Source organism: Cydia fagiglandana, chromosome 10 (genome assembly GCF_963556715.1).
Source record: "Cydia fagiglandana chromosome 10, ilCydFagi1.1, whole genome shotgun sequence".
Classification (NCBI taxonomy): Eukaryota; Metazoa; Arthropoda; class Insecta; order Lepidoptera; family Tortricidae; genus Cydia; species Cydia fagiglandana.
The window spans coordinates 1241135-1267692 of NC_085941.1; the positions used below are offsets into that span (position 1 = coordinate 1241135).

General features: G+C 38.7%; 1 protein-coding gene across 8 annotated transcripts in view; it reads left to right on the top strand.

Annotated features, from left to right (window-relative positions):
• The window catches only part of LOC134668068 (liprin-alpha-1), a 209098-nt gene that overhangs the window by 149346 nt on the left and 33194 nt on the right, over positions 1–26558 (top strand). For 7 of the 8 annotated variants that reach the window (XM_063525529.1, XM_063525534.1, XM_063525531.1 and 4 more), the window contains exons 2-6: positions 16610–16711; positions 21804–21968; positions 22601–22675; positions 23657–23758; positions 25409–25471. In XM_063525529.1, the coding sequence (XP_063381599.1) occupies positions 16610–16711; positions 21804–21968; positions 22601–22675; positions 23657–23758; positions 25409–25471 (507 nt within the window). The remainder of the gene's footprint in view (positions 1–16609; positions 16712–21803; positions 21969–22600; positions 22676–23656; positions 23759–25408; positions 25472–26558) is intronic. The other variant, XM_063525535.1, reaches the window with a different exon arrangement.

A 26558-nucleotide genomic window follows, 5' to 3' on the forward strand; every position in this document is an offset into this window, starting at 1 on the left:
TTGATGTATTTTGATGTATTGATTCAAACTTGACATAAAAAAATTAAATCATATTCGTATATAATATATTCACATATAATAATGATATAAATTATTTTTCTACTTATGTAGAATTAACAAGACTACGCCAACACAGTTACAGGTATGTAACTTAATTAAAATGATTTTCTCAGCTATATAGGTACATCTTTGTTGCACTGCACCCACTCTTATGATGCGAGTAGGTATCATATTTTATAAGAAATAACAAGATACGATTTTTTTATCTTTTGTCAACAAAGTACTCAGTATTACCGTCTAACTCTTAAGGAAACCCTAGACCTTAAAGATAAATTACGCCTAAGAAAGGTTAAGCACTAAGTTCGCGGTACAGCTGCGGAGCTTTTAGCAACCCGATATGTTGGCGGACGTGTCCGCTAATGTAAGGTTAGGCAAAGGTGAGCGGCGGTTCGGTTGCTAAGTTAATAGGGACCGTGCGCGTTGGAGGGTCTACCATCTTGTTGCCTGAATCAGAAATAAAAACTATACATACGACACCTCAAGCCAAATCATGTGCGTTCACGTACATTTTCTGGTGCATTGTAGGTACTGCCATCTTGTGGCCGACATTGGAATCTTAAACTAGACATTTATATTTCGCGCCAATGTCGATCTAGGAACTCAAAACAATAACGGCCGTTTTAACTTTGGACGAGCAGATTGACGAATCCAGCAACATAAAAACTAGTCTGATGTATTCAAAAGGTACTTAAATACACAATACAGTACGTAGCGGCCCCCTTTTTTCAATATCTTTCGTTAAATTTAAATAATCACGATTATTTAGCTGTGGCGCTAGTGTGCACGTTGAAGGGCTCATAACAAAAAAATACAAATCCGAAAAAAAGTGTGGTGTATCTACAATTTTAAATTAAATGCCTCATTTGCAAAAAATGCCTGAACATATGTGGCGCTTCATGCATGGAATCCTTTAGGCATGGAACTTCACATATATATACCTAGTTAATATAGTAGGTAAATCGAATCGTTTATCTTTTAGATTGTTTGACATAATAATAGAAAAGATCTTTCTTCCCAAATTAAGTTGTGACCTTTATATAATGAATTCCAATGTGTTTCAGCCTGCTTTTGGGGAAATATATCAACGCGGGTCTGAATCTTAGGCCCAGGGAAATTTAAACTCTACTGTGTATACAATAGAGTAGAAAATTAAGGGATTTTAGTAAATTAGGGACGGTCTCAGTGGACAGTGTGAAGCCTTTATTAAGTCAGTTGGAAATAATATAGTCACTGCCTTAATAGCCGCTTTATAATATCCATTCATCCATTTTAATGCTTTGGTGTTGTTTTTTGTTTTCATATATGAAATTGTTTAGTCCATTTACTTAGTCCGTTTAGGTTATGAATGTAGAAATAAATATATGTATGTAGTGCTGACCGAAATTAGTATGAAATTTGACTTCTTACGTTATTGGCCGAGCGAAGGGTCCTGGTTTTAGTGTCGACAAAAATACTTTCTACGCCGATTCGAACGTACACTGACATCAGAATGATATTTAAGTCATGTTATTTAGTTATCGTGCGTCTCGCTCGTGCCAATACATGTACGGGCAAGTACGAACGAAAGATAAAAAATAAAAGCATATTAGTTACTATGCACTTATGAACGTCACATAAAGCTACACCGGCTACAAATGCACCGGATGTAATCCTACCATTCAAATAAATTAGTATTAATATCTGCAGCCGCCATTTAATTCAATTAACCGATAAAACTAATCAATTAGCAGCATCACAACGAGACCGATTTATGGCAAATCGATTTGCGTAATGGGAAAATGGAAAACGGATTTTTATTGCAAATTCAATAAGTCAGCAGAAGTGCAGGTAAACAATGAAATGGTGGTCCACAAAGCGCAGTATTGGTGTTTCAATGAATTGTTGAATTGTCCAATGTCCAATTTTGCTAGGTCCCTATTCCTAAATGGCTCAACAATCACGGAGCCTTACATTGCTTGCCGTTATATTCATAAAACTTAATAGACCTCTATTTCAAATTAGACTGGCCATAACTTTACGTGCACACTTTTTGCATAAACCATACCATCAAACCAAAATTGAATCGTGCCACTGACAGCTTGCATTTATTCCAGTCCAAATAAACGTTGGCTTGAAGTTAGGATAACATAATATCGTCTTTGAAAACCTTTGAAATAGAAAAAAATATTTGAGGCCAGCGGCTTGTGAGTGAAAAGATGTAAAACGTAAACTAGTTCATTCCTTACTAACTTAGTGCTTAAATATAATTTCGTGCTATCATAATATTACATTCGTCAATACAATTACAACGTCGGTAATTTCGTAATTTAATTCCTGCTCTCTTGGCCTTCTTGGGTAATATTTTTGTGGTGAAAAAAAATGTTACTTTAACCAAATTGAAGAAAACAATACGTCATATTAAAACATACGGTTGAATTGATTAACTCCTCCATTTGTTTTTTTTTATGACGGTTAAAAAAAGAACAATCCAACAATTGGCCAAGCTCTGACGATGCCGCAGAGGAACTATTTCATTAAAAACCTTGGAACTCTCCCTGTCCTGTCATTTATTTGGGTTTCATTTTTATTAAGGTTTCAGGTTGATGGTTGAGTGGCATTTCCAATTAAACAAAGAAAAATCTCAAACGATTTAGTTTGTAGTCCATATTTATACCACTGTACCTTTAGGTTTGCAAAACACGAAAGGAACACATTTCGTGCTTAGCTAATTGCATATCGTTCCTTTTTGTATTTTTTGGTAGCAATGTAAAATTCAATAATTTGTTTTGAAATTTTAACGTAGCCCATTTACTACAAGCATTGCTTTAGCGTCCGACTTTTTGTTTCGTTCGTTGTAAAAGCGGAATATTTGCATATATCACCGGATTTTTGCTCTTATTAGAAATATATTACAGTCTAGATGCTATAGAGCAGTGTTTTTCAAACTAAGCCTCTGCCTGGCTTAAAACAATACAATAACGAAACATTTTGTTCGTACTAAGGGGTCGCGTCATGAAAAAGCGGTGAACGGTGAAAAATTTTGAAAAAAAAAATAGAGAATTAGCCTTTATATTTTCGCCACGCCAGTCCCTACTCTGTATTTTTTGCTTATACACAACATTGAGTCAAGTCCCCAAATTTCAAAATATAACAACTTCACATGCCACTTGTATAATAACCTTCCAAAAGACCACAGTAATTTCCCAGCAGGTTTAACCAAGCCCCAGAGGAGGTAGGGTAATTGGCTCTTCAGACGCCGAGCTAAACGGCCCGCTTGACCTACTCAATGTGACAAGTTGAAATCTTTATAGAAAACATGATACAGGACTGACGTGTAAGCGTATAATATGTAAATACGTAGGTTAGAGACAAGAAACATTATATTAAAAGTGAAAATATTAGAACGGCAGATATGCAATATTTTTTTCATCTCTCCTGTTCGGAAAGTTCACCTTTCATAGGCTGATAACCGGGTGGAAAATTTAATTTCCCATCCTAGGGTGGAAAGTAATTTATTTTTATTTTTACTTCGTACAACAGCATATTATTCAGTTAAAAGCTCTGATATTACCTTCCGCATGACTAAAATTGGCGCCGTTTACATTTTGATCGAAAAAAAACAAAAACTCGATTTTGATCGAAAATAAACGAAAATCCGATCTTAAATTGGGATGTATGAAACGGCCTTAATGTATACGCGCCTTAAAAAAGTGAAACTGAATGAATGAATGTAATGTAATGATAATATTACTAATAATCAACATACATTTCTTGTGTTTGACTTTCCTCATAGTCGAAAGGAAAAGTAGAGTGTTTAACTCGGGTAAAAGTAACCATCTTACCCTCGAACTATTGGCGCTCTCTCTTCGTTCGAGCGTCAAAATATCTCGGGTGAAATGGATCACTTTCCACACTTGGTTAACAATCTACTATAGTTTTGCGCTTGATAAGCTGAATAAAATTTGGAGCGTGTGGGTCTGTTAGAAGTATCTTAGAGTTATGATGATCGTGAGTTAGTGTGTAATGTGTATGCCAGTGATAAAACTAAGGAATTTTGACGTGCAGTTCTTAAACTACAAGCTCAAATTGGATGTTATTGAGAATATATCTAAGCCATATTATGGCCTACCAGTTCTGCTCGACTTGGCGAGAGCACTGCCGTGCCCCCTGATGATAAAAACCTTTGCTCATGTTCAATGCCCATCATGTGAATTATACAAAATAAACATGTTATTCCATTACTGATATCGGGTTACATTGGAAAAAGCCTCCTACATCTTTTTAGCGATATTACCGTATAATGCCGTATATTAGTCACGTTTACGCTTTCATTTGTTTGCCGAAAATATCAGTATCAGGATATTATTACTTTCCATATTTTTTGTGTAGGTATGGATTTGAACTATATCTGTACAAGAGTTCCATGTGTAATAAGCAGTGGCGTAGCTAGCATGGTTGTTGGTTGGCACCCCGTGCGGAAATTGTAGGTGTCATCCCGAAATCATTAAAAAAAATAGCTCAGGATTTACTCCATCGCTTTCATTTTACACTTTACTTTTATTTTTATAGGTGGCACTACTGATGTTGAATGGGTGACACCCGGGGCTGACCGCCCCCCCCCCCCCCTCCACCCACTAGCTACGCCAATGGTAATAAGTATATACGCGCCTCACGCAAGTACTTAGACGTTTTTAGTGATTATTAAAGTTTATTCATCATCGCACCAGGTACATGCCTGAATTAGCTGATAATTGTACGTCATAATATATCATTTTGACTTATTTTTTGGTAAGAAAGGGATAAAACGTAACCAATTGCGGCTTGTAAATATAAATAAGGGGGTACATACTTACGTGTAAGAACCATAGCGCTCCGACTGAGACATATTGCTATTTCCTTTACCCTTGTTAAGACCATCCAAGAGTGAACGTGGAATTATGACCTGACTCGCCACTTAGTTTTGCAGCAAGTATGTACTTTGCTAGTACCTAAGTAATAAACACGTTTTATTCGAATGTCGGCCATTTACGGCATTGCCTCAATGATCGCAAACACAGACAAGACATCCTCCAGACTGAGCATAGTAGCTCTAGCCCCTCTGAAACGCATATGGCTCCATTTTCGAGTCGAAATTGTCTCCGTGTGACGTCCGTGTCTTCGAACGGACAAATCACGGTACTGGACCTCGCTCACCTCGTCCCCCGCACTCCCGTATTTTTAGTAGCATCGGTTTCATGAAATTGCTCTAAACTCCGTCTAGAGGATTCCTAGTCTATGATCCCAAACGAGCAGCCTACATGTTAATACGGACGCCCGCTGGGCCACGCCTCCTACCGACTCGTTTATTGCATTTACTTTATGAATATTGTCGCCTTATTTCTTTTACTTCGCTATTTATGGGCTATAGATGAATTTATGTAGATTAACCGTAAAATAACATCACAAGGACATATTGAACGTTCAATGACCTATTGACTAAATTGTGGTCCTTTTCAGAGTCTTTTCTTACGTAGTAAACTGCGGTCATTCGTAATTTCCATTTCAATCAATCAAAGCACAGAAATTACAAAACGGTGAATATTTTTTAGTGAAAACAAAAAGCAAAAAACACTGTAATGCAAAAAAACTTAAAACAAATCTTTAATTAAGTATTAAAATATGTATCTTCAACTTTTTTTTCTATATACGAATCACTGAGAAGCAGCACAACAGTGTTAATATCTGTGCAACAGTGTAAAAAGCATCAAGCAGTGTGAAAATCTGTACAAAAGTGTAAAGCGCAGTGCAACAGTGCAAAAAGCAGTGCGACAGCAAAAAACAGTGGCGTAGCGGACATGTGCGCTTGCGATGCGGCGCGGCGGCGCGTGCGCGTGGCTCGGCGCGCCGTGCGGCAAGAACGGGACAGTGTGCGCGTGCCGTGTGCACACCGCCTTATTGCAGGTACTGTAAGACCCTAGATGCTAAGCGTCATATCCACAAGATGCGTCCTAAGCCCTCCTACACATACACCCGCAACTCGACTGGACAACTCCATTGCGCATCGTGTCACCGCATCTTTACACAAACAAAGACAAAGTTTGGTTTTGCCCCATTTGGGCATTTCATAATCCGGGTAAGGATTGTTGATGGAGTCCCCATTGCCGGATACGGCAAGGAAGGAAGAGACAGAGAAGAATGTAAGACCGTTTTTACATTGTCGGATCCGATATCGAATGTCGATGTCGAAATAATGTGGACTTTCGTTGGTTGGGCTAAGAAAAACAAAAAATAAATCTCCCGAAACTTAGGGAAAATTAAACCTTATTTGCTAATTTTGCTATCATATCAAAAACTTTATCTTTTCATTATCTCCATATGTTTCCATTTCATTAATTCCAAGACTTATTCTGACAACCGCTTAGCCAAAAAAGCATCGAAATGATCAAAAGAAAGATACGGGAATCAGCCAATCGCTACCACGGATTAAATCAAAGAGCCAAGTTACATTTTTCACGTCCGCCATCTTGGAAAACTTTTTATGAATGGCAACACCGGTAAGTCAAAACAAAAGTATACTGTGGGCATTAGTTAGGAAGTTCCCAGTATCCATTCGAGCTGAAAAAAGGAAAAGGGCGAGGAAAAGTATTCGTTTACGCGTTGTATAAAAAGTTTGATGTTGACATGACATGACGTGACTGTGTGTTACCTTTTCCTAATGGAAAATATTTTCTTTTTATGAGAAATAAGGCGCGATTCGGGAAATGAATTAGAGATTCACTAATAGATATGAAATAGTAAAGATATGTGACGTCCCCCGGGTAAAGGTAAACGCCGCTCCAATATTATTGCGGCGCTATGCGACGTAAGCGCCAGCCTTTTTCCGTGGAACGTCACATATCTTTACTATTTCATATCTAGTGAATCTCTAATTCATTTTACGAATCGCGCCGATAGTTTCGCCATTGTTAAGGATGTAAAGACTTTCTCTTCCGAATTTCGTTGACTGCTCAAAGGGAAATAAAAAATATATATTTACAAGCTCTAACTCCCAATTTTTTTTTAGTGTTCCGTACAAAACTTTGTTCACGGAACACTTTTAATATACTAAACCCACTGCGAGATACGCGGTACCGCTATGACACGAGTCGCATAGACTTGGTGACGAAAACGACTACCTTTTTTGTTCCCGACAACTACCTACGTTGTCGTAGCCATCACCTCCTAGATAATGGAACCATTCACACGACTGCACACCAGTACTCTCCAATTGTCCGTTCCCGGACACTCCTTAATAATTTCTTATCTTTTGCACCTAACTCCGACTTGTTTGCCGACGAAAGTCATAAACTTTTTAAAGATTTTTTACGTTTTTGCGAATGAAACATGTAATATCTTAGTAGCTTATTAATCGCTTTATTATTACTGTTAGCGCGGTTTTGAACGTGCTCTAACTGACAGCGTATGTCATTGCGCCACTCACTGGGAAGATGGTTTCCCGCGAAAGGGACGATAGGGTCGGTCTATGCATTATCGTGTACTCAGTCCAAGAATAAATCGTTTACTCAAGACCTAGTGCGTTTCCCTGTTATTAGTTCAGAAGTGAGATATTATATATTCATGCTCACAAAATATTTCGGTCAAATAAGTTGATTCTCGTACGAAATCGTAGTGTTGGGAAGTAGCATCTTACGCACAAAATGGACGCGTATCTATTTGATAAAATGCACTAAGTTTTGGGTCGCGAAGTGTCCGATGTATTGCACAAACGCCTAATTAGCAAATGTGTGCATTGTTACAAATCAGATAAATGAGAAAAAGTACGTAAGTACAGTATTATCGTCTGCCGGTAAGTTACGTGAACGAAGCGAGTGCGCGAGAAGACTCGATCACGATTATCAGAGTCAAATGAAGCATTATTAGTATTTATAAACTATTTGGCAATGGTTTTTGCCATTCCTGAATGCAGGTATGTTGAATTGCTAAACCGACTGAACGTTTTGTGTGAGTAAAATGTATTACGCACTTACGCATAACCTAACGCGTGAAATGATATGGGAGTTTGTTCTTTAATGTTTGGGCATTAAGTCCTGTGAATGAATGTGCATTGTATATCATTTGGTATGGTATTGATTGCCTTGGTGTATTATTTGTATGGAACTCATACTTTATTGTTACATAAATGCATGTAGGACATGCATTGTTATTATAATACCACACTGAGCTTGGTGTGGCTGTGGTGTGCTTGTGTTTAATTTGCAGAACAGAAATGATCACTCTAACTCCAAGGAATGTAGCTATTTGATGATGCAACAAGTCGGTGGTTAATGTGGAACAAGATATAGTCAGTTCGCTATGGCAAGCCTATATGAAACAAAGTGAACATCTCTAACTCCGGTATACCTCTGGATGCATCAAACAATATGACTGATACCCCTTTCCAGTATGATGTTGGCCTACAATACAGCAAAGTGGGTTGGTTATGATAGCAAAACAGGTAATAAATACTGTGAGATACCTATTTAAATTGAAAGGTGTAAGTATATTTGAATATGTTGTAGTTAATGTGTACCTAAAACCTGCAGTGTGCTATTGGATACTTTGAGAATAGTCTAGTTTGTGCCCTTGAGAAAGTATTAAGTGGTCAAAATTGTATTACATGACATTTATTTCAAGTCATGAAACCAGTCTTGGCGGCTTCAAGTATAGCTGGTTGGTTCACACCAGAAAAAGTAATGACAAGTAACTACTACCTGACCTCAAATGAGTTTTACAAGCCAAAAGAATAATGAGATGTAGAAGGATATTTTATTCATGTACAATAATTGCCACGGGGTATGTAAAGTTGTGGAGATGAACTGCTTTCTAAGTATTATTTTTGTGTTGTGTATAGATGTGTGCTTACATTATGTTCACAGATTGTAAATGTGATGGAATATTGACTGGCACAACTAATACAAGTGTGATGCTAATATTTCTTATACTTGGTTGGGTTTACACAAAAGGAAGTAAGGACAAAATTGACCACTATCCGGTCAAGTGTTGTTAACACATCTCAAATGATTTTTACTAGCAGCGAGGACTGATGATATGCATCAGGGTTTTATTCATGCACAGTTTTAGTGCAGTATGTAAAGTATGGTGATTTATGTACTGTTATCAAAGTATTACTTTTGTGTGTGTGTGTGTGTTCTTAATTATGTTCACAGATAGTATTTGTGATGGAAAATTGGTCTATACAACTGACACAAGCATGGTGCTGCCGAGGGTTATTGTGGAAAGTATACACAAGGTGAACTAAGGGCAAAATTGACCACTAGAAAGAATGGCACTCGCGTTTGGGTAACTTGCTTTCTGTGCATCTCGCTCGTACTCACATGTTAGTGCAGGCGAGATGTATGGGGGGTGATTTGTGCGGGCTGGTGTGTTGGTGTCGAGGCTGGTGGTAGCCATATACAAGTAGGTGAGTGCTCAATAGTCTGATTATGATAAACAATTTCCAAATCATGGTGAAGACTATTACCTGAATTATGAGCAGGGGAGAATAATCTTAATAATGTATGTAAATAATGAATGATGGTGATAAAACTGCAATGGTTTACATCATGAGTAGTAATATAAAAATGAGGTGTTCTTTATTAAGTGTTCTAGCCCTGAAATTATGTGGTTAGAGTAATCCTGAGTTTATGATTGACATGTTAGTCAAGTAAAACAATTTGAATGAAAAGTAAAACTGAGTAAAATAATGAAATTGAAGTATGAATAAATGTTTTTGTACTTTGAAAATTGCTAAAATGTGAGTATTTAGAAAGATGAGTAGACCTAATAAGCATATAATGTAACATGGTTACATGGTTGAGTGGTATGAAACAGCATGAAGCTGCATAAAGCCATTGGTGCTACATGTTTGCATGAACAAATTTACTGCCTTTAGTATGTTTTCAGAAGAACATATGCAAGTATGTCATGAGTTTGGCGAGTTGCTGCCGGCGAGAAATGCTGACATGGCTGATGCGGCAGAATGTGATGAAGGAGGCTACTCGGTGGCCTGAGCACGAAGACGTGGTTGCGGTTGGCAATGAGATGAGCTGAACAGGAAGCCGTCTACAAAACCAGTGAGACTCGCAAGAGGATGAAGTAATCCTGTTTTCACACGCCGTTGGGCGATGATGTCTGTTGTCACGACGCTCCTTGCGGTGACGTATGTTTTCACACGCCGTTGGGCGATGATCTCTGTTGTCACGATGCTCCTTACGGTGACGTATGTTTTCACATGCCTCTGGGCGGTGATGTCTGTTGTCACGACGCTCCTTGCGGTGACGTATGTTTTCACATGCCTCTGGGCGGTGATGTCTGTTGTCACGACGCTCCTTGCGGCGACGTATGTTTTCACACGCCGTTGGGCGATGACGCCTGTAGTCACGACGCCTGTGTGCAGTGACGCCTGTAGTCACGACGCTCCTTGCGGTGACACCTGTAGTCACGACGCCTGTGTGCGGTGACACCTGTAGTCACGACGCCTGTGTGCGGTGACGCCTGTAGTCACGACGCCTGTGTGCGGTGGCACCTGTAGTCACGACGCCTGTGTGCGGTGACACCTGTAGTCACGACGCCTGTGTGCGGTGACGCCTGTAGTCACGACGCCTGTGTGCGGTGACACCTGTAGTCACGACGCCTGTGTGCGGTGACGCCTGTAGTCACGACGCCTGTGTGCGGTGACGCCTGTTTCATATGCCATTGGGCGGTGATACCTGTTATCGCGACGCTTCTAGCGGTGCCTGCGCTTTCGGGCGGAGATGTTCGGTGTCTACTCTACGTGCAAGACTTGCGAGACGTGGATAACGGCGCCTTTCGCACTCGTTGTGCGGTGATGAAGTCTGCGAACTCCCTCATGCCTATGGCTTGGCTTGAGATAAACATCGAGGAATGGTAACAAAGTTGATGCTGGTAAGGCAAAATGTAATATAAAGCACAAGTACTTAAAGTTAGATGACCCATGATCATGTTTGAATTAATTTGAGTTTTGATATCCAAAATTGACATAATTAAAATCAGATCACTGTGAAATGTGAAATGTTTAAATGTTCTACAGTCTGTTAAGAAGGTGCAAATGCCGAAATTGTAATACCTAATATTTCACCGTTTAGATTGGTCTACGAAAGACATGGTTTGTTTTGAAGGCATAGTGTACCTTGTTGTAAAACGGAACGTTTCAAGTATTATATGGATTATAGAATTGGAGATCGTGTGCTGCATTGGAGGCAGCCATGGACGACTGGACGTGGAGCCGTGCGCTTGTTATTCGGCTGAGGCCCAGCGAGCCGAGCGAGCGTAATATCTCCTGTGCTGGCCCTGCGTGGAGCACGCATCATCTACATCTACAACTCTGACGTCAGATGTGAGCCCGTTCCGTATTTTCGTTAATTGAGCAGTGTGGTGCTTACCTATTCTGTTCTGTGGTCTGTTGATCAAGCAACGCTAGTCATGCATCATTCAGAAGGATCTAAATTTGATGACATGATAAATTCGATTGACTATATAAATATTTTCCGCACCTAATATCTGACATTTATTATTCAGTCTTGAATTTGAATAAGGAAAGTTATTGAAAGTATGCAAACAGTAAAGTGAATTGTGGAAGTCTGTTTTATTTTGATAACATAAGATATCTTATGTGAACATTAATTTACTTAGTAATGTTAAAGTTTCTTGAACTACACAAAGTTATTGTTGACATCGGTGGAAAGCCTTTTGAAACAAAACGCAACGTTTTTGGGGCTATGTATTCAAATTGATCTGATGGGTTCACAGTGCTAGTGAGTCCCGCTGCTGAGCTGAGCTGCGAAGAGACTGATGGTGATGTTCAGCGCGGCACGGGTGGAAGAAACCGTCGTGGGCGACGGTTATGGTCAGATGGCCGAATCTGTTAGCGCGGTTTTGAACGTGCTCTAACTGACAGCGTATGTCATTGCGCCACTCACTGGGAAGATGGTTTCCCGCGAAAGGGACGATAGGGTCGGTCTATGCATTATCGTGTACTCAGTCCAAGAATAAATCGTTTACTCAAGACCTAGTGCGTTTCCCTGTTATTATTACTTAGGTACTTAATTTTACTACTTGATTTTACAGTGCATTGGTGTTAGCTGTAATGCTGTAAAATTTGATTTCAATAAATATCAAATATCAAATTTCTTTGGCGCTTTGTTTGTATAAATGGCGATATTTTAGACCTTGACTGTATAAGAATAAGGATTCCGGGTAAATAAATATTTGAAATAAAAATAACATCCAAAACTTAAGAGTATCGTGCGCTCGCTTATTCTAAAGCTCATGTTTCTATTTAAAAGTATGAAGAGAATAAAAATAATGAATAGATGTCGTCAGAGTGTTATTGTTTCGTCCGTATATTTTCCGTTTCTCTTATATTTTCATTCTCTATCGTTATATTTTCAGTCTCGATCGGAAATTGATTTCGCCATACCTCGCCGGCTCGCAGCGACCAATTAAAATGCGGGATTTAAAATATTGTTTCAAGGGCTGCGGCTTAAACGGTTCTCTGGACGTTGGAAATACTACCAAATTAAACTTCATGCAATCGTAGAGGCATTCGACATTTAGGTTTATAGATCTTTATTTTTCTCAGAGAAATTATACTGATTATATATTTCACTTAAGAGAAACTTAACTACAACAGAACTAAATATAAATAATTTCAGAATTCATCTTGCTTTGATATTGATATTACTTATCATATGCGAAGTCTTAGCGAGATACCCCGAGAATATTATCAGATCAAAATCAATTTTGAAATTTGTGTCGTGATGCCATCATTGCACCCTTGAAACAAATTGTTATTGTATCTGGTTATACATGTAGGTATGTTAAGGTATGTGACATGCAGCACACAAGTTAACTTACTTACTTACTCCTCTGGCGCAGCGACCCAAAGTGTGTCTTGGCCTCCAACACGACTGCTCGCCACTGGTCCCGGTCCTGTGCCGTTTCTCGCCAGTTCTCAACCCGGAGCTCGCGCAGATCAGCGTCCACCACATCCGCCCATTGATACCTAGGTCGACTGACCGGGCGGCGTCCTATCGGTTTTCCCTCAAACGCTTTTTTCACCGCCCGATCACCTCCCATTCGCTCAAGATGGCCGAGCCACCGAAGCCTTTGCGCCTTTGTCACACCAATTAAAATTCTCAATATTTCTAAGTCTTATGAAGCAAAAACCTATTTATTAGTTGTCTTTGATAATTCATCACTCACCTCACCGATTTTTTTTTTAATAAATGTGGTCGTATATGTTTTACTTGTACATGTACACCTTTCAAAGCTCGATCTATGCAGTAGTGACCGGAATCCTTGTATCATCGCCCCCACCGTTAAGGCGTTAACTTACCGTTCATAAACCTTAATACAAAGACATAAGGTCGACATAAGATCAGTTAACTGTGTGTCTGTTGGTACATCGGTTTGAATGCGGTCAGTGGGGTGTCGCTAATGAAATTCCACGCGAGTCTTTACTAAACTATAAGGGTATTCGAGGATGTTTCATTTTCTACTCGACTTCGGAAAGATATACCTCCTGCATTAATAGATTTGGAGGGTTGCAAGAGGTATGGTAAGCCGAGTAAAAGATGGACTGTGTGAAAGATGATATGAAAAGAAATCATGTAGATGAGATGGCGGGCGACAGAGAAGTATGGAAGAAAAGTGCCGCGCCGACCCCAAGGGAAAGTGATCCTCATAGTTTCAAATACCAAACAAAGCTACGATTCCTTCGAGACTAGAACAGTACCCCATAACTATGTTTGTTAGTCTATCACTACCGCTTGTTACAGCGCCGCGGGAGACCAGTGGCCGATGACACCCCCTTAGGGGTGGGCTGACACCCCCAAGGGTTACCAGTTAGTACTAGAATTTGGTAAATAATTTCCTTATAGATTCCTCACACTCGTTGGTTGACATCAGTCTCAGTGAATTTCGCTCTCATTCGCATATTGCTGCTGTACACTGATAGATATATTTTTGAAATTTAAATACGACTCCTGCTATTTTTTGTCAATATACTTCCATATATTATATAGGTACCATTGTGTAAAGATGCAGTGCATACTTATTATCCATCGTATTTTCTCGGAAACGTTCGTATTTGTCATGCTACTTCAGTCAACCTCAATACTCTCTGTACTCAGACGGACGGAAATAGGAATGAAAATACGATGGAAAATAATTGGGACATTATCTATAAAACTTATTGTCCCCTCCACTGTCCACTGTCCATTGGGACCTTATTGTCGATGGCACTTACGCCGCACAGCGTCGCGCGGCATTGTATTTATATCGAAGCATCGGTAATAATAGCATAGATAACGTCACAATTATGCACTACATCTGTAGCTCCTCTTTGTATCTTTCAATAGCAAGGCGAATTGCCTGACAACCCTACCCTGACTAGGAACCCCCGTGGCCAGTGAGCAGCCGGTCTGAATTAGGCCGCAGGTCCATTGGACGATAATCTATTTGACATTCGTTGGGTCACGGAGTTGTTATCACTTTATCAGCGACGATGATATTTATATTTATAGCCTATTTTTTGTCACTTATATCATTAATAAGAAAAATAAATGTTGTGGGATATATTTTACCCTTACAGGATATAACCAACGGAGACGCCATGTCTATAATTTTCGGTACAAAATAATCTGCCGTTTTTTGCGGGGGAGGGGCACATCAAATGTATACGTAACGTTAACATAGCCATGTCAGATAACCGTCAGTCCATACATGTGGTTGACATGTCGTTGACCATTGGCCGCCTATTTTCGACAGAGGGGAACGCCTGTTAATGACCACTCCGTTTGGTTATATTCTCTAAGATTTTACCAGTTAGTTTAAAATATATATAGTTAGTTACTTGCGATCAATAACCATCCCACAGTCAAACTCATTATTGAGTTAAGCTGGGACTATATTTAAGAATACTTGTATATATTATTAAATAAATAAATAGTAGCAAAGTAAATAGATACGTTTTATCATTATATTCATTTTCCAATATTCTAATTTATCAAGCGTAATAATCGCAGAAGTATCAAAATGTTTTCTCAAACAAATATACGCGTATGATATTCCGAAATCCCAGATCATATCCCAAATAACGCAAAAGTACGTTCAAAACGACAATCTCATCCCTTTAAAGAGTAAATCAAAGAGGCTTTCATTCCAAAGGTCTTACCTTTAGAGCCCTAAAGGCTATATTAAAGGCAATATCCATAATCGAGAGCCAGAGGCGTATTAAATGGACTCGTAAATGTGGGCGGGTTATGGTACCCCTCGGGTTCTGACTCCGCCAGCATTACTGCTGTAAATACATAATGCATGTGAACTTCGGTCACAAAAACTCAATCAGTTGAATGAAAAATTTTTGAATGTTTTTGTCACTAAAAACAGCGTCCAATTATCCATAAAGCGGTACTAAGTACACAGATTTTTTTGCTTTAAACGTCGCATCTTTCAGAAGCCGCTATATTTCATTAAAAAACCTCAAAGCAAAATTAAATCCACAAGAAAGTAAAAGACGCCTCTGCACCTTTGTCCATAACAAGATCGTATCTTACACGACGATGCAATTGAAAATCAACTCTAAGTCTTATTACTTCAGTTCAAACTTGATCAAAGCTGAATTTATACGAGACTGTTATTCCTTTCTTCTCCTAGATTTCCCGGGAGCCTCAAATCCCCGCTTTTCAATTGTTTATAGTAGTTTCCAATCATGTTTTGAAAACTCAATAGCGTTCGGTTGCTTCTTTTATTGATGTTGTACGATCAGTATTTTCTCGGCGCGTTTCAAACAACAGTAATGTCTAATGGAGGATAACGGAATAGCTCTGGATGCAATTCATTGTAACTTTTATTCGTATTTGTGTTTACTTTGAAGCAAAGAGACTATGTTCTTTTCTTTTAATTGAAAAACACGTTTTAAAAATAAGTCACGGCAAATATGTAACAAATATGAATCTAATACGATCATTTATATTCTTCTACTTTCATAAGTAATATTTACTAATTTTTAAAAAGCGTTTTGCAATTAAAATACATGTCAAGATCGCTTAACTTCTTTCTAATGCTAAAAAAACGAACTATTACGTCTGCGAGCGATACTACAAATTTTTCAATTTTTCCTTTAATATACTTACAAATTTGCGGCGTTACTGGTCCTATGATTTACCTATTTATCGGTACTAATCAACATCGTGTGAATCCCTCCCCCTCGCAACGTTATCATTCGTGAGGAATTCTCTCACGTAGCGAAATATTTTGCGCTTTTCGCGTATCAATTTGGTCATACCTTTTTTTTAGACTATGATTAGATCAACATATCAGCCAGAGGACGTCCACTGCTGGACATAGACCTCCCCTAAAGAGTGCCGCAATGACCGGTCTTGCGCCACCCGCGTCCAGCGGACTCCCGCGACCATTACTAGGTCGACAGTCCACCTTGTGCTTGTCGTCTGGCTGATATGTTGTTGATGATGATGATGATGATGATTAGATCAACTTGGGTGTTAATAGTTGATTTCTTTGTTCGCAGGAGTTTGCCACGCTCACGAAGGAGCTCAACCAAGCGAGAGAGCAGCTGTTAGAGCGAGAGGAGGAGATCTCAGAGCTCAAGGCGGAGAGAAACAACACCAGGGTGAGTTCGATTTGTTAATAGTTTCTGCAGTACGGATATTATGGTCGTAATTATGTACATGAGAGCGTATGTAAGTATGAAACAGGGTATGACAGATAAAGCGGTGTACCTATGGAACTGTAGGTACATAAAATGCCATTAAAATCCTCACTTTCAGCTCGTTTTATAGACCACACTCTTAATGCCTTTCATTGTGTACCTAGCCGTTACATAAACTACTATTGAAAATTTAAAACGGCGTCAGATAGTATTGGCGCGTTGTTTTATCCGCTTCTGTTGATTCTTACTCCACACCAAGGATATTGCGAATATTCGCATCCGCAACCGCGGGACTTTCGCATTATTTTCAAAATCCGCATCCGCATAAAATAGATGCGGTGCTTAATGCGGATGCGGATGTCGAATAAGTCGGTACAGGAACGTCTTAGCGGCGGCGTAAATTGCTAGGTAATTTCGTTAATACCTACACTCTAAAAAATGAAGACCAACTAAGAGCAGTTTTCTCTTAGTTGACGTTAAGTTAATTACAACAATAACGATCTTATATAACTCAAAGAAAGCTGATTACTTAAAACAATAAGTGTATCTGTGATTGAACTAATAAAGTAGGTATGTTATTAATCCTAACAATTGTATACTTTGCATCTATTATTAACTTGTTGGCATAATTATGTAACGTAGGTTAATTCAATCCTTAACAATTTAATTAAAACAGATAAATATGTTAATAGATATGAACATTTTAATAGTTTATTTGATTATTTTGTCTTTGTTGATTTACATAAGATTTGCTAGTTGATTCAACTAAACATATAATATTTAGAACAACGAAGATAAAACACTCAATCCCATTATGATCAAGTTATTGTATTGATTACGAAACTAATATTCCATTCTACTAAGAATTATTTGTTAAATCGATTTTCTTAATAATTAAATTAAATAATCGGTTAATCCGATCAATCAAGAGATAAGTAGGAGGATCGCCTGTACACCCGCTCTCCGCCCCACCTGCGCCCCTCTCGTGGCGCGTGCGACCGAGCAGTCAGTCTCTGTAGCACGCAGTTGCGTTAAGCTCATTCAATTACTTATTCCTCTGGAAAAACCTGGTGTGTACAAAGTTGATTGCAGTTGTGGTAGTTCGTACAGTGGGCATACCAAACGCACTATTGCCTGCAGAATTAAAGACCACATCGCTGCGGTCAAGAACAACGACACTCGCAAGTCAGCTATTGCTCAGTGTCACCTTGAGTCGGGTATAAGTCACTGGATCGAGCTGCATAGTCCCAAGGTCATTTCGACAGCACGCCACTATATACCAAGATTGGTAAGAGAAGCCTTAATTCACAAATACAACAATTTTAATCGTGAAAATGGGTTTTTAAACTGTCAAATGTGTGGAATCTTGTGATTTGTTTGACTAAAAAACAACCAGTGACATCCGAATCAAACTCGCGTAGTGACACTGTGAGTGTTGTGTGCTTGGATAGACCAACAAGTGTGAACGTGATTGGACCAACGAGTGTTAACCCCTCGTATGCTTAGACACGGATCCGTGCGTGTGAATTTAAATGCAAAACGTTTACTTTCAAAATGATTAAATGAATAAATAACATCTTATTATAATATTTTTTTGTTTTATTCATTTACCCCCTTTTTATAAAACTTTACGGGATTGATTTAGTTTAATTATGTTTTATCCCTTTCTTTGTTGTTAAATTTTATTCACTACTTATTCGTTTAAATTTATAAAATTTAAACGAATAAGTAGTGACCACCAGCATTATTCAGCACGGCGCGTAAAAAACTAGAGATCTGAAAGAAATGTTTTAGTAAATGCGACAAAGTAAGTCATAGTACAATTGAACAAGAATGGTATTGTACTAAACAAGCTTCATAGTTGAAATGATTAAACAATTAAAATTCAAATTGAACAATATCTTAGTTCAGGCTAATAAGAGGCATAAGTCGATGTAATCATGTTCTTAGTTGAACTTATTTAGGTCAAATAGTTAATACAGTAATTCTTCATGTTAACATTGATTTACATCTTAGTTGAAATGATTAAACAATTAAGATTCAAATTGACCAATATCTTAGTTCAGGCTAATACGCCATAAGTCGGTGTAATCATGTTCTTAGTTGAACTTATTTGGGTCAAATAGTTGATACAGTAATTCTTCATGTTAACATTGATTTACATCTTAGTTAAACTAACTTGTTTGTTTTCATTATCAAGCTCTTAGTTGATCTTACTAGGATCAATTAGTTAGCATAATTATTTTTCGTGTAAATATTGAACAAGATCTTAATTGGTTCAGTTACCTAACAATAGTAATAGCAATCAGAATTACCTTGTTTGATGTGTTTAAGTTCTTGTTAGGCTCGTATGGAATCAAGATGCTTGATTACGGCCATCAAGATATTGATAGGGCCAACCAAATTTTTTTTAGAGTGTATAACGAAATCGTCCAGATCCAGAAAAGTCGTCCATATTACCTACTGTTTATTTAAAATAACGCACCGACCTATACCTATTCTTGCTCAAATACTAAACTTTTCGTTTTTTTTTAAATTAATATTACTAAAATATAATATTTGACGTTTTTTTAAGTACCTAATCTTGACATCCGCATCCGCGGATGTGAGCCTTAGAATATCCGCATCCGCAACTTCCCTGCTCCACACCTCTAGATTGGAATGGAAAAAAAACAAACACACAATCCAATCTATTTACGACAATATATTGGTACTGATATTGTTGAGTGACTGAATTATTTATGTCCAAAACTGTCTGCAATATAAACCTGTCTCTTTTCCTTCCATATGGAAAGTGAGACAAGCCGATAGTTAATGAAACCAGCTCCAAAAATGGCAAATTTCCTCACTATTGATAATCTATTTTTGAATGACGTCTGAAACTGTATGCTTTTAACATAGTTAATTATTAGTCGCCACTTGGTTTGGTGTAGACTGAACGTAGAATTATTAAACTGAATGTTGCCTAAAATGATTGCAGACTATTATGAATTTTGATGTTATGGAAAACTAAGTATGGTAACTACTTGGCGACTCTCTGTGCGCCGCGACACGGAGATAAAACCCTCTAAAATACATTAACATAAATTTGAAGATAAATACCCATTTCATTCGAGATAATATATGTCACGCTATTAACGTCACTTAAGTGACATTAATGTAATGCCATTATATTTTTATTTTAGCGATAATATAATCCCAAAAGTACCTGCTTGTTTGTCACGTAAACCTCTATTTTGTCGACAGGGGTGTCTACAAAATAGACTCGCCACTTTCTCAAGCCCTTGAAACATTTGCATTATTCAAGACGAGTCTAGACTGAGGAGTTTTCTAGATTTACGATTGCATTATGTAGTGAGGTGTTTCGGGGTTATTCCGATATTTTGAAGCTAGACTGTTATGTTCGTGATTAGGCTGGAAAGTCGCAAGGTACAATTTATCCTTTTTTTTAAAGTAGACATCAACATTTTTTAAAATAAAAGATAGTTGGCAGTCGTGAACTGTGCCTTTCTCCAGAAACTGTCGTTCATGGATGTCGATCATCGCTTACCATCAGGCAATTCGTCTGCTCGTTTGTAAAGTAATAAAAACAAGTATTTTGTTATACGAGTTGGGTTACACATGTTACAAAAACTGATAACATTGATAGATTAATTTACGAGACTTTTTACGGCCTAGCAGATACTTGATAGAGACTATGCCTACGAAGCTAGAGGTCCCGGGTTCGAATCCCAGCAAGAAAGGACATTTATTAACAATCATTGTCATCATTTTACGCAGACGAAATTGAGGGCAGATGCCAGTAGGAAATATTTTAGAAATTTTAAGAATACACGATTACTATGTAGAAACTTCTTTAATTAAACATGATGTTAAAATATTTTCCTTAAGGTAACTGTATATAAGTCTAGTTTTAAGAAAAAGTCACACACACAGTTCACAGTGTTGTAACTATAAAAGACTGTTTCTTAAATAAATAAATAAAATAAAAATAGATTACGGAATAACCTCAAAGTAGGTAAAGATGGATTGGAGGTGTTTCACGCAGGGAGCCCATCGTTTATGTATCAGCTTGAAAGTATTCCACTGTATTCGCTTTATTGATGATTTCGTCCCTTTTCCGAAGATTGATGGTGTCTACTTATCTGATGTAAGTCATTTCCAAATCTCCCGAGTCAAGACGATCGGTACCTTTTGTGAAAGCTACATTTTCTGCTCTCTATTAATTATGTACAATCGCCATCAGATATATAGGAGCGGCCGAGGTGGTCAAAATATCTGAACACGCACTCTAACGCCCTGACAATAGAGGCGTGTTCAGATATTTGTGAGCGCTTTAGCTGCTCCAATATAACTCATGGCGACTGTGTACAACTGTAAAAATATGGGACAATATGGGTGCACTCATCATACTCACAAAATATGTCCCATAGATCTTATGTCAGCGCATTAAGAACTATGGGACATATTTTTGAGTAAGTTGTATGCACCCATATTTTTACACTTGTTTGTTACATATTCCAGTTTGACGAGTCCAATTTTGTTTGACACTTAAAAAGTGCGAGAGTAAGTGAAACCTATTATAGCAGGAATAAGGTCTAAGACTAGCTCTTTTAGACCAGCTGCCAGGCGCCCGAATTAATTGATAATGATAGTATGGCACACTAACTAGAGCAGCGGTTCTCAAACTTTTTTGGTGACGGAACCCTTTTGGCAAGCGAAATATTTGACGGAGCCTCAAATTAAAAATTTTCGTTCATCACTGTGGACCAGATATACCCATAGATAGATATCTGGTTTTTTTCTTATTATTACAAGTATTTTCGCGGAGCCCCAAGAGAGGCTTTGCGGAACCCTAGGGTTCCGCGGAACACACTTTGAGAATGGCTGAAATAGACTAGAGAGATTTCGTTGCTCTATAAATTGCAAACCTATTTCCGTAGCTAGCTCTTCGTCTATAAGTCGATGTCGATAAAATTATGAAGTAAACCCCCCCGAAGCCGTTATGTAATTTTTAAATATTATAATAATTTTTCTTAATTCTATGTTTCAGCTACTACTCGAGCACCTAGAATGCCTAGTGTCTCGCCACGAGCGCTCGTTGCGCATGACCGTGGTCAAGCGGCAGGCGGCGGCCCAATCAGGAGTCTCCTCCGAGGTCGAGGTCCTCAAGGCCCTCAAGAGTCTCTTCGAGCACCACAAGGCGTTGGACGAGAAGGTAAACTCAACCCTAATGCAGTGAGAATAAGGTCGAGATAAGCTTGGTCTGAGCTATGTCAAGTTTAACCAATCTCCCGTTAGATGGCGCTGTACCGCCTGACGCGATTCCTACATCGCGCCAACGATGTGTCGCCGTAGATTCTATAACTAGATGCTTGCCGCATCACTGCTTTAGATATATAGTGCACTATTTCGTTGAACGAGAAGGTAAACTCAACCTTGACTCAGCAAGGATAGAGTCTAGAATGCCTAGTGTCTCGCCACGAGCGCTCGTTGCGCATGACCGTGGTCAAGCGGCAGGCGGCGGCCCAATCAGGAGTCTCCTCCGAGGTCGAGGTCCTCAAGGCCCTCAAGAGTCTCTTCTAGCACCACAAGGCGTTGGACGAGAAGGTAAACTCAACCCTAATGCTGTGAGAATAAAGTCGAGATAAGCTTGGTCTGCGCTATGTCGAGTTTACCCAATCTCCCGTTAGATGGCGCTGTACCGTCCAACACGATTCCTACATCGCGCTAACGCTGAGTTGAAGTAGATACTTGCCGCACGCCGCACCACAAGGTGATGGATGAGAAGATGAACTAAACCTCACACTATTAAATAAAAACTACAATAATTGTAATCTTCTGTTTCAGGTCCGGGAACGGTTACGAGTAGCGTTAGAAAGGAACACAGCATTAGAAGAAGAACTAGCGTTAACCAAAGAAGAAGTAAGTCATATACGGCCTTCTTGTGTAAAATTAGCATGAAAGAAGTTCCATTCCCACCTGATCAATGGAACTAGAGAACAACGATTTTGATAGTCCACGCAGTGCAAGTGTTATTTATACGTCATTCATAATGTCATAGAAGTTTGACGTTTCAAATAACACTTGCACTGCGTGTGCCTATAAAAATCATTGCAGACTTTTCTTGTTTCAACTCTATGCAATTTTTGAAAAGCTAGTCATCATTGGCCTGTCACATCAATAAGATGATGGTTTAAACAGCGTCTATATTAAGAGTGCGGGCAGCCTCGACCGCATAGCTGGCAGGAGAATGCTAGAAAAGCTAGTAAATTGTAATATAATATAAATAAATATCACAGGACATTCTTGCACAGATTGACTAAGTCCTACAGTAAGGACAAGTCTTTAACTTGATCGGTTCATCTCGTTGGTGAACGACCGCGAGTCTGCCTCCGGTCTTCTCAGCCACAACATTTTTACAAGCTTTTATTTAGTTTCACCTGACCGTTGTCTGTAATCAAATCTGGCAAGTTAAATTTGATCCACTTCCCGGTTTCCGATTGAGCTGAAATTTTGCATACATACGTAAGTCGGGTGACAATGCAATATGATGGTGTCATCGAGCTGATCTGATGATGGAGACCAGAGATGGCCATAGGAACTCTGTGATAAAAGAACGAAACCTAATTGTGTTTGGGGTTTTTAGAATGGTCTCGATGAGTATTAATTGCCTGTGGAAAGAAAAGTACAGTCAGCGATAAAAGCTTGAACCAAAAATGAAATTTTTGCCAAAAACTTATTTCACATATGTGTTGCTTAACATCAAACTCGGGTAAATCCATTCGACCCTCTCAGCAAATATCTACCCTATTACCTTTTCTTAATACCAAAATCGCATGATCTGACAAATAGATTTACCCGAGTTTGAAGTTAAGCGACTCATATGTTTTTATAATGTTTCAGCTGCAACAGTACAAATCGGGTTCGGACTCGGAGCGGCCCAAGGAGAACGGTGCAGTCAGCACCGGCTCGCCAGAGCAGAACGGCGAGCAACCGCAAACTAAGGTCAGTCCTTCCCCGACACACACACAGACACCACATTGAATGGCCTTATGGTAACATTCCATTTCTAACCGCAGCTGCACTACCGGTACTGAACGCGTCGCTGTCATTGTCAATTTCCATAGTAAAATTGACAGTAATGCAGCTGCGGTTAGAACTGGAATGTTACCCTTACGCTGCGTCTTACGTAAGCGAACAACTCGCGAACGTGACGCTGACGCGATGCGGCGCGGCGGGCCTAAGGCGTTCGCGTTCATTGTAGGATACTTCTATAGGTATCAAAGGATTGATTCACCCCACGCCGCTTCGCTTCGCGTTCGCGTGTTGTTCGCCTACGTAGTTCGCAGCGTTAGAGAATTTTTGCTGGATCCGATCCGCATTCGAATAAAAAAAAACACATATTGATATGATAATACTAGATTCGTCTTTCTCCGCACGTCACTATTCGTGCTAGAAACTGCGAGTAATATCACGTCAATATCAAATCTAGATGAAATTTTGAAAGTTCCAATGGCTACTTTACGTTGGCGAGAGTCGGGTCACGTCTAACTTTTGGGCCAACTTAGCCGCCTGGCAACGGTTAATATTTTAGACGACAGACGCTCGGAGTCAAAACAGGCATACAGTTTTGCCTTGAATATATTATAGAAGAGCAGTGTTTTGATATAGTAATTTTTACTTAATTTACTACTGTTTTTACCTACTTAATACTTAAATCATAGATATAAGAATAGAAAATGTAAAATCATTGTGTTAAATAAGACTTGAAGAATAACAGTTTATACTCAACTGCTGCCACTACCATTTCCATTGGAACTAGATATTAGGTACATTGTACACTATCACGTGGTTGAGGTACACTTACAAATGGATCACATTTATAAAATAATATTTACACAAAATTAGCAAATAATGGATTTTTCTATTTCTAGTTGCTTTGAATGGTGATTGTGCAGTGTTTTCTAGGATATTCGCTTAGTTTTACTACATTTTCTTTAACAGAATTGTGACATTTGAATATCCAAAAGCTTTCAAAGTTATCACAATGAAAAGTACGTTACCAAATAAAGACTTAGGGTCAATTGCACCAACCACATTAAATACGATGGAGATCCAGCAGACTTGTTCACCCTTGACGGCGATGTTATCCAATGGATGCAGGGTTTAACCATAATACTATAAACGACTGACAATATGCCATATGATTTAAAAAAAACCAACCACATTTAACTGACTGATCTTCGTCAGCCGGCGCGCCCCGGCGCTTTACTATGAAACTTTCCATAGATAAAAATTTTGCGAACTCTTTAACGATACGAACAGTTTGGTGCAACCGGGCCAATAAATATAGTTGTATGATAAATGTAGTAAAACCAAGCATTCTGTGTATAGTGTGATTTTTTACCCCGATCCCGTTATAGCTGGCATGTACGGGTCTTAATTAAAATGAGTCTTTCCACCGCACTTCAAATGAAAACTGCCAAAGTATATAATTTGCCTGGCCAGAAAAATTACCGTTACTGGCTTAGTCTGCATCGCCCTTATGCGATTGAGCTCAAAATACATCTAGTTAAATTAAATATACATTTGTTTGCGGTGGTACGAGGATATTTTAGTCGAGACATCGATTTGAACTGTGTTTGTTTGGGTCAGGAGGGTAGCGTTAACGGAGAAGACAGGAAAACGAACGAGCTGCAAAACACGATCGCCAAGCAGGTCAGAATCATGATACCGCCATCAATAGACCCATTGTTGGCGTATATACGGGCCTAAGGGTCCAGCCTGCTTGCACGCGCTTCATGTCATACGCCATACTGACCATTAATCAGTAGATTAACCATTGGATTATCCAAATAATCATATCAAATTATATTTATTAATGTTTGAATGGAGCTTATATCTAAGATACCTCATGGTCCCCGTACATAGACATTGCTGTCATAGGTTAACAGAATAAAATATTAAATGTTTATGCTTTTGTATACTGGCTATGCTTATTTAATGTAAATATAAAATTAGTAACGGGTCAAATTGTTCAAGTTTATCGACTGATTTAATTTACTAGGTACCTACCGCAATATTTCTGCACATTACGAGTAACTATAATGCAAAAACTGGAATGGTTTGAAAAATAAATGATTCTCGACCAAGTAATGGTTGTCTTTCTCCTATAATACGGAAATAGATTAAGAACAGCCATTTGGTAGAGAATCACTGTTTTTCAATACCGTAAAACGGGGTGAGTAGGTTTCGCGGGGAGAGTTGGGTTATGAATGGGGAGAAAAGGTTTGAGAGGGGGGTGAGAAGGGATTTTAAGGCTACTGCTACAAAAATAATGTATTCCAATTTAAAATGGGGCTATAGTAATACGCATAATAAAAAAAATCGATCCAACAATCTTCCAAAATCACCTTTGTATGAAAAACCCTCTCACCCCAAATACGAGGCACTACGGGGTGAGGTGGGTTTTCCTCTTTATCGTCAAACTTATGAAATATAACTACCCAAAATAAAATACAAACGTCCGAACCACTTATTATATACACCATTCAGTTTTCACATGTAAAAATAAAATTTTATCGAGGTTTGAAAGTCAAATTTCACCCAACTCACCTCATTTGACGGTACAGTCAATGTTTATTATATTTACGGTATATTTCTGGGATATTTCACGATGAAATAATGATCAGATAAAGTGCTTGTAACTCTAATAAGTCATGCATGTATTGTATGTGTCATTGTACAGTAGCGCACACTAACATACATTAAGTAGACAGTCTAACACACATCCATAAACATGTAG